The sequence below is a fragment of the Capra hircus genome, chromosome 4 (genome assembly GCF_001704415.2).
Source record: "Capra hircus breed San Clemente chromosome 4, ASM170441v1, whole genome shotgun sequence".
Taxonomy (NCBI): Eukaryota; Metazoa; Chordata; class Mammalia; order Artiodactyla; family Bovidae; genus Capra; species Capra hircus.
The window spans coordinates 14,646,337-14,657,776 of record NC_030811.1 but is presented as its reverse complement, the minus strand read 5'-3'; the positions used below and the strand labels follow the sequence as shown (position 1 = coordinate 14,657,776).

Genomic DNA, 11,440 nt, shown 5'->3' with positions numbered 1-11,440 from the left:
AGAGTCAGAGGTGTAGGTGAGAGCATAAAACAGACTCTGGTTTGGGGGTTAGATGCTCGGGAACAGGGGGTTTCCTGAGGCTTGATCACGCCTTTGCGTATGCCAAGCCTCCTTCCTCATGACCTTTGCCATGGGCGGAGTTCCTCACGCTGGCCCCCGGCAACTACTATACTACTTCCCAGGAAATTCTTGTTCTACTTCAATTTTAACATGTAATTTAATGCCTTGGGTGTCTTTTTTAGTCAGTTTAGCCTATTGAGAATCTCTACTTGAAAAAAATGTAGTGTGATCTGAGACAACTTGCCTCACCTGAGGGACAGAATAAACAGGTACATTCTAGGACAGCATCAGGATTTCAGAGGCAAAATTTCTGGGGTGGGTTATAGGAATGCATATAATTTTGCCAAGACCCTGGTGATTTTTTGTTCATATTAAAATTTGAGAATATATGTCAAGAGAACTTTATATGATAGAATTGCAACCCTTGTGTAGAGCTCTACCATTCTCTTCTTGATCTTTTTTTTTTTTAATTTTCACTCTCTTCTTTTCCCTTTTCTATTTATTCTTGCTTCTTTTTGTTGTTAGAATGATTTCTATATTTGGTAGATAACAGGATGCTGGTAAGATAGCTCCCCATGAAAGGAGAGACATAACTACAGCTAAATAATTTAAAATTCTAGATCAGTATTAAAGACACCCACTCATTTCTGATGAAAATTTTGCAGCACGTGCTTCAGTGTCAAATGAAAAAACATATCCCAGAATTGCTGGCAGAATCACTTCCTGATTCTCCTCCAGGTCTTCAGGGGTCCCGCCTGCCGGTCTTGTTCCAGGTTGATGTCAGAGGACTCGGTTGGCAAGTACTGTGATTCCATGACCCAGCTTCTCTGGAGTAATGGGGCCAGGGTTTGGCAGCAGTCTCTGGACTCAGAGATTGAATTAAATCCAACAGAGATGTCTCATACCTGCTAGTGCTGGAGGGTCTCCTGTGGAGGAGTGGGTTGGCAGGGGCTCATCACAGGCACGGGGTACTGCCAGCAGCAGTCCTGGAAGGTCCCCCTTGGCATAAGCCCTCCTGAAGGTCGCCATCAACCCTACCACAGAGTCTGCAGACCCTAGGGCTGGGTCACCCCAGGTCAGCCAACCAACAGGGAGAGAGTACAAACTTCTTATGTTTTTCTTAAACTTCCACTTTCCTAAGAGCCCTCAAGTGGGTTTGGAGCCTGTTCACATCATCCAGGTAACAAAATCAACAAGAGGTCAAACATTTGGCCTGAGGGTTCCCTGTCTCCTGCAGAAGGTGCCCCTCAGGCTGTGGGTGTTGTCAATGGGGCCCACGGTCTGCAATTCTCTTTGCTGCTGTGCGTCAGAAACCAGTGCTGGGAGCGCTCTTCCTACTCTGACCCTGCCATGGACATGAGGCTCCTCTGCTGGGAGACCTGCCTCCTGGGGGAGGGGATTTTGAGGGTGCATGAGGACCTGTGTAGAAGATGTCTTCTAGAGCCACAACAGAAGCACTCTCTGTGCTTCTCTCTCTTCCCACAGGACACGCAGACCCTGGGGTCAGCCCAATACCACCCACTGGATCACAGAGATGGGACGGGGTGAGTCTTAGATAGGATCCAATTTCTGGTTACATCAGTTCAGTTCCGTTCCGTTCATTTGCTCAGTTGTGTGAGACTCTTTGCAACCCCATGGACTGCAGCATGCCAGGCTTCCCTGTCCATCACCAACTCTCAGAGCTTGCTCAAACTCATGTCCTTTGAGTCAGTGATGCCATCCACCCATCTCATCCTCTGTCGTCCCCTTCTCCTCCTGCCTTCCATCTTTCCCTGCATCAGGTCTTTTCTTCTCATCAGGTGGCCAAAGTTTTGGAGCTTTAGCATCAGTCCTTCCAGTGAATATTCAGGACTGATCTCCTTTAGGACAGACTGGTTGGATCTTGCCATCCAAGGGACTTTCAAGAGTCTTTTCCAACACCACAGTTCAAAAGCATCAATTCTTTGGTAATCAGCTTTCTTTATGGTCCAGCTCTCACATCCATACATAACTACTGGAAAAACCATAGCTTTGACTAGGTGGACCTTTGCTGGCAAAGTAATGTCTCTGCTTTTTAACATGCTGTCTAGGTTGGTCATAGCTTTTCTTCCAAGGAGCAAGCGTCTTTTCATTTCATGGATGCAGTCACCATCTGCAGTGATTTTGGAGCCCGAGAAAATAAAGTCTGTCACAGTTTCCATTGTTTCCCCATCTATTTGCCAGGAAGTGGTGGGACAGGATGCCATGATCTTCATTTTTTGAATGCTGAGTTGTCTGGTCACGTATTTGTTGAGGATGTCTGGTCACATATTTCTTTACAAAATGTGAGGCTGGAGATGGAGTTTCTGTTTCCTTCCATATTCCCGAAGCACCGCAGCTGATGGATTCTCAGCCGAAAGACCTAAGGGCACCCATTCTCTCCTGAAGCTCCAGCTTGCGGATCCAAGGACTCAGCTGCGCATTTCTGACCCTGGTGCAGTGTGGCTGAGTCAGTTTCCTCTGGTGCAGGCTCGCTGGCCTCTCATCTCCCCCTGGGCTCTAGGATGATATTTGAAAAGGCCCTTCCTCATCTTTCTGCCTCAGAGGAAAGCAGCAGCTTGATGGCTGTGACTCTAGCTGCTACCAGCAGGGAGCCAGACTGTAAATTCTGTCTTGAATTATCCTGGTGGATGTGCTTTGGGACTTGGGCTTCTGAAATTCCTAAAAATAATGCAGAATTAGGCAGTCTGTGGTTAGGCCTGTGATTAAAATTGGGTTTAGTAGTAAAGACCCCCATCTCAACAATTTCAAGTACAGAAGCCAGATAGCTGAAGTCAGTATCTCAGAAATGCTAAGAAACTCCTTCTGAGCTTACCTCAAACACAACTCCCCTGCAAACTCTTTCTCCATCAACATACCTTCCCAAGATGACGACCTCCACGTCTGTGGGACCACGGACAGCTGACAACTAGGGGTTTATAAGAGTCCTTTATCACAAGTCTGTCTTCTCCGCAGACTGGCAGACCCTTAAAGGCAGTGATTATATGGGAGTAGCTGTGAAGGAAGAGCAAGTACAGTCTTCCTGAGAGGAAGGAAGTCAGATAAACGCTAACTAGTGATCCCCACTCAGAGACACTTTCAGGAAACTCAAATCTCAGTCCTTGTACAGCTGCCCAGGAAAGCATGAAATGATACTCCATGCTATCAAACCCTCAACTCCTCCATTCTCTCTCTGATAGGCTCCAGGTCCGCAGGCACTGAAACTGGAGTTTTAGGAAACCTGCCTCTTAATTCTAATTCTGGGACTTCCCCGGTGGCTCAGTGGTAAAGAGTCCATCTGCCAGTGCAGGAGCCGCAGGAGACGCGGGTTCGATCCCTGGGTTGCGAAGATCCCCTGGAGGAGGAAATGGCAACCCGCTCCACTATTCTTGGAGAACAGTGAAAAATCCCTGGAAAATCCCATGGACAGAGGAGCCTGGTGGGCCACAGTCCATGGGGTTGCAAAAGAGTTGGACACAGCTTAGCAACTAAAACAACAACAACAATCCCAATTCTGGCTTTTATTTCAAAAAGCTGTAGGATGCTGGCAGACACCCTCGACTTTCTCAGACTCAGTGTCCTCTTTAAAATTAGAGACTTGCATCATTTACTTGTTCTCCAAGATCTGACATGACTATTATTTTTTGACTCAGGATGTATCTCCATTTTCTCCCCCAACACCTGTGACCACCGGGATTGCTGGGGAAGACATGTCACAGCCATCTGGAAGTAACCATGCATAATTGTGCTTGTGGATATGACTGATCCAAGAACACCTGCTGGGAAGGGGCCCCGTGGAACACCCCTGCAAGCCTCAACATGGATTCTGACTTGAAATGTGTCCCTATCATAGAAAACAGTGTATATTTTCTGCAATCTCCCCTGATGGCAATAAAGGAGTGTGTCAGAAGGTCCACCACCACAGAAAGTGGTCAGACCTTCTGGTGTACATGGCAGCCCTGATTCAGACCCATCATCCTGGCCTCATTATAAAGAGCATCTTTTTCACATACTAAAGGGTTCTGTTTGGGACCACAAATACATGGCCATTGTATACCAGAATACAACTTGCAGCTTCCTGCTGTGAAGAGCAGACCATTTATTATCGCGGTGAACTGTGTCAAAGAAAATTTTACTTAGACACTTATTACAATGAAAAGGCAGGCTTTATTCAGTGAAACCACAGCAATGGGGTTTTGTGGTAGGGGAGACGGATTGGGCACAACTCAAATAAACAAAAGTTTACTCTATAGTCAAGGAGTAGGGAGGCAGAGGGGTTCAGTAGACAGAATTACTAAGAGGAAACTTCAGGAATAAGGGGAGATACTGGCTAAACTGAGCTACCTGGGTTGTTGTTGAAGGCTGGTCAGGCTGATCAGACATCACCTTGAGGGGTTGGGGGGTGAAGGAATTAGGTTAGATAACAAGGGTATCAGTTACTGAGGGTGGGTATTCTGGCTAACTGACTTATGAGGGTTTTTGCTAAAATTGGGCTCTTGAGGACCGCCCAAGAACAGAGCCTAGTTCAAGAAGGGAAGGGATTCTTAATGTAGAGAATGGTCAGAGTGTTAACACATTTGTTGTAAGAAATGAAGGAGAATGACGAGGTGAAGAGACAAAGATGACTCTCAGATTTTAATAGTTACAGGATGTTCAACAAATCCAGGAATCAGATAAAAGAGAACACTGAGTGAACAAATTCAGTTTGGATCACTTTTGAAACTCTGGTACGTTTGAGGTGTCCACATGGGTATCCTTACAACCTTCCCCTGCTAAGAACCTCTCTCTCTTTCCTTTTTCCATGGCCAGTGACCGCACCCACTGCTGCCCCACATTTCAAGGCTAACACACACGTGCACACACATGTGCATACGTACACATCTGTAAGACATCCATTTAAGGCACACATCAGCTCTTTCTCTCCCCACCTTCCCCAGCAGAGGGCAGTATCAGATTTAAAAACCAGTCATCTCTTAATTTTATTACTACCCTCTCTTATCTAAATCTTGTGCATAACAGGAATACTATTCCAGTGAAGTAAAAGAAAATCCGTATTTCTGGTTTTACTATTAAGAGGTATAGAGTAACAAACTAGAGTTTTTCTGAGGCCTTATGCATCAAAATAATAAAACATCTAGGAAAAAATTAATAAAATGAAAGCTATTGACTGAAAAGGACAGAATATCGCTTGAAAGAAATTAAGGAAGGTCTCAATAAATGGAAACCTATCCCATGATCATGTATTGGAAGAGTTAATATTATTGAGAAGGAAAAACTGAATTCCAAAATTCCAGCTACCTTTCTTGGCCTGGAAACTGACAGTTCAGTTCAATCAGTTGCTCAGTCTTGTCCGACTCTTTGCAACCCCATGGACTGCAGCACATCAGGGCTCCCTGTCCATCACCAACTCCCAGAGTTTACTCAAACTCATGCCCATTGAGTCGGTGATGCCATCCAACCATCTCATCCTCTGTTGTCCCCTTCTCCTCCTGCCTTCAATCTTTCTCAGCATCAGGGTCTTTTCAAATGAGTCAGTTCTTCACACCATGTGGCCCAAGTAATGGAGCTTCAGCTTCAGCTTCAGCATCAGTCCTTCCAATGAATATTCAGGACTGGTTTCCTTTAGGATGGACTGGTTGGATCTCCTTGCAGTCCAAGAAACTCTCAGGAGTCTTCTCCAACACCACAGTTCAAAAGCATCAATTTTTCAGCACTCAACTTTCTTTATAGATCAACTCTCACATCCATACATGACTACTGGAAAAACCAAAGCTTGGACTAGATGGACCTTTGTTGGCAAAGTAATATCTTGGCTTTTTAATAGGCCGTCTAGAAATTGACAGGCTGATGCTAAAATTTATATGGAAATTTAAGGTACTAAAATTAGTCAAAACAGTTTGAGAGAAGAAAACTTTCAGATGACTCACATGTCCCCATTTCAAAACTTGCTGCACAACTACAGAAATCAAGACAGTATTGTTGAGGAAACAGGATAACCACATAAATCAATATAATTTTTATTAAGAATAAAATTACTAAAGTCAACATTAATAAAATTAATGGCATTAATATAATTATATTAATTTAATTGAGAGTCATCCCAAATAAATCAATATATTTGTTTGGAATTGACTTTAGATAAGAGTGCTGCTGCTAAGTCGCGTCAGTCGTGTCCGACTCTGTGCGACCCCATAGATGGCACCCCACCAGGCTCCTCCATCCCTGGGATTCTCCAGGCAAGAACACTGGAGTGGGTTGCCATTTCCTTCTCCACTTCATGAAAGTGAAAAGGGAAAGTAAAGTTGCTCAGTCACGTCTGACTCTTTGCAACCCCAGAGACTGTAGCCTACCAGGCACCTCCGTCCATGGGATATTCCAGGGAAGAGTACTGGAGTGGGTTGCCATTGCCTTCTCCAGATAAGAGTGCAAAGGTCATTAAACTAGGAAACAATATTCTTTCTAATGAACGGTGCTAGGAAAACTGGATATCCATGTACAAAAGAATTCAGTTTTATCCCTTCCTCATACCATATACAAAAATTCACTCAAATGTATCAGAGAGCTAAGTATAAGATCTGAGATTATGCTTAGAAGAAAACAAAGGTGTAAATCATCATGATGATGGAATAGGCAATGATTTAACTATCACACCAAAAGCACAGGCAGCTAAGAAAATCTAGGTAGGCTGGAATTCTTTGAATGGAAAAAAAAAAGTTTGTGCTTCAAAAAGCGCTCTCAAGAAAGGTAAAGATAACCTCCAAAATGAGAAAACATTTATTAATCATATATCTATGATATATACATATATTTTAAAGGCTTATATATTTTTTTTAAAAAAGCTTACAACTCAACAATAAAAAAAGGACAAATAATCCAACTTTAAAGTGAGCAAAAGATCTAAATACACATCTCCAAAGAATATGTAAGTGGCCAATAAATGTAGCAGATAGTCAGCATCATTAATCATTAAAGAAATGAAATTAAAATCACAGTAAGATGCCATCTCACATCCACTTGGCTCTAATGAAAATGACAGAGAACAAAAATTCGGGGGCAGCTGGGGAGGAATTGGAGCCTCGTGCATTGCTGGTGAGAATGGAAAATGGTGCAGCCACTTTGTAAAATGTATGGGCAGTTCTTTGAAAGTTAAAGTGGAATTACCATATAACCTAGCAATTTCGATTGAAAGCATGTGTCCACACGAAAAACCTTCACGTGTGTGTTCAGGCAGCATTATCTGTAATAGCCAAAAAAGTGAAGAGATAACTATTTCCCTGCTGCCCTAGCAGCCTGAGGATTCCTGGATCTGACAGCATCCTGAAAGAGTCCCTTCAGGCTAGACGTGTGTGTTCAGTGATGGACATTTTTGTCAATAGCATTAGTGAACAATTTGGAGTGTTTTCAGGAGAAATGACTGAGCGGATTCTAAGCGGTGATGGCAGCTAAGTTCTGACTGAAGCATATAATTGGGTAAGCCTACGAATACCTCCCACAATAAGAGAGACCCTTCGAAGAAGGCCTTAGGATCCTGCTATTATAAAAGAAAGTCTTGAGCCACGTTTATTTGGACACTGAAAGTTACTATGATCTTATTTATTATTCGAGGCCTGAAGCATCCTAGATGTACAGGTTACATCTCCTCCAGGGAGCCCGTACATTCTAAAAGGGAGGGATGGTGTCTAATTCCTTCTTTGCATCTTCTTTCATATAATTAGCTACTGTCACAGGGTAGGAAAGAAGGACAAAGGAATGGAAGGAAGGAAGATCCCTCACACACAGGTATTCCATTCGTGATTAAAAAGAATAATACACATAAACAGAAATGAGACAAAAGGTTTGAGAGGGAGAGTTTATGGTTTTTCTAGTGACTATTCTTTGTATTACTTACATCAAAACAATCAAGTGGGATAATAACAGAGAAGAAAATGGATTATGAGCCATTAACTAAGGTTCCCTCAAGATGCTTGAAGCCTTGCTCAGCTGAGGTGGAGGAAAGAAACTGAATCAAATCATTTTCTGTCTCTATTGATTTTGGCAGAAATTCTGGTCTCCACTTCCCTGCCTCTCAACAAATGTACCTAAATATCACATGTGGTCACTACCTGTACTCCGTAATGGAAAATGGAAAGATGATACAAGCCAATGAAAGAAAATAACGGGATTAAAAATAAAAAGGGTGCAGAAGTGGCGCTAACTGTTTCAGAAGCTTAGGACTGATAATGAAGCTACTCATCTCTCAGCACTAGGTCCATACTGAAACATTCTAAACCAGATTGTGTGCATAATTCAGGGGGAAAAAAGACTAATCTTGTACCGCAGTTCCATTTAACTGAGGTGAAAGAATAATTTTGGAGACAATAGGATGCACTGGAAATGATGATCTCACAGGAAGACCGCCTCATAGAAGCCAGCTTTGAGCTCTAGCTCCCCGAGCAGATGCAGTAAATATGCTTCCTGGTCCTGCCTGCAGGCTCCCCTTCATGCCCAACCCTGCCACGGGCACCAGCCTACTCAGCTGAGGGGTCATCTGGCTCCTGGCGGCAGTGAGTTTTGAGCTAATGGATCAGCACCACTGGACTTAATCTGTTGGTCAATAGCTGTGTCTTGAACATGCCCTGGACCTCCATGTTGCCCAGAGATGTTCTAAAAGGTATTGACATTCATACCAATGCAAATAATTGCATTTTGGAGTAAAAAGCAAAATTCCTGTGAACTTTTAAATGAATGCAGGAGACTTCAAACATTTCTGAGCTCCCTTGCCTTGCTTCATGGGAAGGCACTCACGTCCCCTTCTATTAAATCTCTGCCTCATGCAGTCCCTTTTGCTCTGAGGTCCCATGAATGTTGGCATCTCCAGGAACACAAGACACCTTGTCAGGGGCGAAGAACAGGAGGTAACACTGAGATGCAGCCCAGTGAAAGGACACAGTTAAGTTTACTATCAGCAGCTCCTGGAGGAAGATCTGAAATTCATGATTTACCCTGAGGAAGCAAAAAATCATAGATGAGTCAGGAATGCCAATGGAGTGCTTTCCTGCTGAATTACCCAAAGAGGGACCCGGTGTCTTGAAGATACAGTTGGTGGAGCTGGAAGACTCTCTAGTGTGTTTCTACGCCAGTTCCTAATCCATATCAATGCAGTCATGTCCTTTCACTGCACAAACATTCTCCAGGCCCATCCCCCAAACAGCCGTGGGCTGGGGAAGCCAGCATGTCTGATAAGTGAAATTGGCTACAAAGCCTTCCAAGGGATGAAGATGGAGATAGGAGAGGGCCGGAACATGCCAGCTGAAGCTCAGGGATGAAGACTCTGTTACCCCAAAATAGGAACATAATTTAGAACAACATCATTTGTCATGGTAAATATGCATTGCCTGATGCTTCTCTTTACTTCATACTCTATTTCGAGTTCTCTACCCCATGCTTTAAATATAGGATTTTATTTAATCACCAAGACAAGCAAAGGCACTATTTTCTTCATTTTCAAAATAGGAAAATACAATTTCAGAAGTTCATTTTTTCTTCCTCGAGCTCAAAAAAAAAAAAAAAGGGGGGGAGGTGGGCTGTGGAGAAACAGAGAGAGAAAACACAGGTTTGTTTGGCCAAAAGGGTTGTGGTCTTTATACCAACCTATGCTGCCTCTTATTCTTTCTGGAACGTTCCCTGCCTAGGGCTTGAGCAGGTAGGTACGGATGCCAGGATTAGAAATTCTTCAAATGTCTATGGTACATCCCAGAGATGGTGGGAATAGAGTTGGATAAATTGGTCTGGAATTTAAGAGATGGGTCTGATCCTGAAATATTATTCATTAGAAACACATCACCTCAGATTTTCATCTCAGTGAACCTTATTTTTTTTATTCTCATCACACAAAAAATGTTGGACACTTACAGAACACCATTTTTTTATCATTTTCTTTGATGGAACAATTGCAGAAAATCAAAAAGCAGATGAACCAACAAGGACCTGCTGTACAACACAGGCAACTCTGCTCAGGGCTATGTGGCAGCCTGGATGGGAGGGGAGTTTGGGGGAGATGGATACAAGTATATGTATGGCTGAGTACCTTTGAAAACATCAAAACATGGTTAATCAGCTATACTCTATTGCAAAATAAAAAGTTAAAAAAAAAAACTCTGCATTCTTGTATGACCAGAGCATCTACTGTGCTCCCATTGTGATCAAACCTTCATTACTGCAGGGAGAAAGGTGGGCCAATCACAGTGAGGCTCTGGCCTGGAAATGTGGGGTGCTGCCCACTAAGGCCAGACAAAATGCAGAGTTTGGGGGAGGGAGGCACAAGGGAGGTGCAAGTGATTCAGATCTCTGTCCTCAGTCGCCTCATCTGCCAGATTAGGCAGCCCCTCTTGAATATCTACAGGATCCTGCCCAACTCTCCTTTCTGGCCTTCTGATAGATTCCACACATTCAACCAGGGGGAGCCCCATAGCTAAGTTTCTTTCCTCATCGGTCTGTGCTGGGGACCACAAGGTGACCCCCTTCCCACTATGTGCAACCAGGTGATCTGCTGCGTGGCCCTTTGTCTCTTTGGAGCAGGTGAGTCCCGGGTTCCAAGAGCAGATTCCCATCCTAAAGACGCTGAGCTCCAGAGCTAAGCCTTTCCCTCACGGCAGCAGCATTGGCTGCCCTCTTGGGCCATGTTTCCTGAGCCGCTCCCTTTACTCCATAGGCACCGTGGCTGGGGAGGTCACTCAGACCCCTAAATACCTGCTCAAAAAGGAAGGTGGAGCTGTGACCCTGGAATGTGAACAGGATTTTGATTACGACTCAATGTACTGGTACCGACAAGACCCAGGTCTAGGACTGAGGCGGATCTTCTTCTCGCAAGTTGTAAAGGATGTTCAGGAAGAAGACATAGCTAAAGGCTACAGCGCTTCTCGCGAAAAGAAGCCATTCTTTCCTCTTACTGTGACATCAGCACAAAAAAACCAGACGGCTCTATATCTCTGTGCTGCTAGTAGAGACACAGTGAATCAAAGCCACCTCCTCTCTGCACACAAATGAGTCCTGCCTCGCCACCAGGTGGCGGGGCTTTTCTGTGTTCAGCACCCTGGGCAGTCGGCTTCTTCCTCCTGAACCAGGCACCCAAAGCAGCTGCTGCAGCAACACACGTTGTGGAATGGCACAATTACAATTCAGCATCCACAGGTTGATTCTTAAAAATCACACCTATCTACATTAAGGGGCTTCCCAGGTGGCACAGCAGTAAAGAATCTGCCTGCCAACGCAGGAAATGCAAAAGATGTGGGTTCAATCCCTGGGTCAGGAAGATCCCCTAACGAAGGAAATAGCAACCCACTCCAGTATCTTGCCTGGACAATCCCATGGACAGAAGAGCCTGGTGGGCTACAGTCCATGGGGT

At 44.2% G+C, this 11,440-nt stretch overlaps 1 gene segment (V, D, J or C); it reads left to right on the top strand.

Annotated features, from left to right (window-relative positions):
* On the top strand, window positions 10,371-11,082 carry LOC102168816. The segment is given in 2 exon segments: window positions 10,371-10,614; window positions 10,748-11,082. Coding segments are annotated over 2 exon segments (384 nt in total).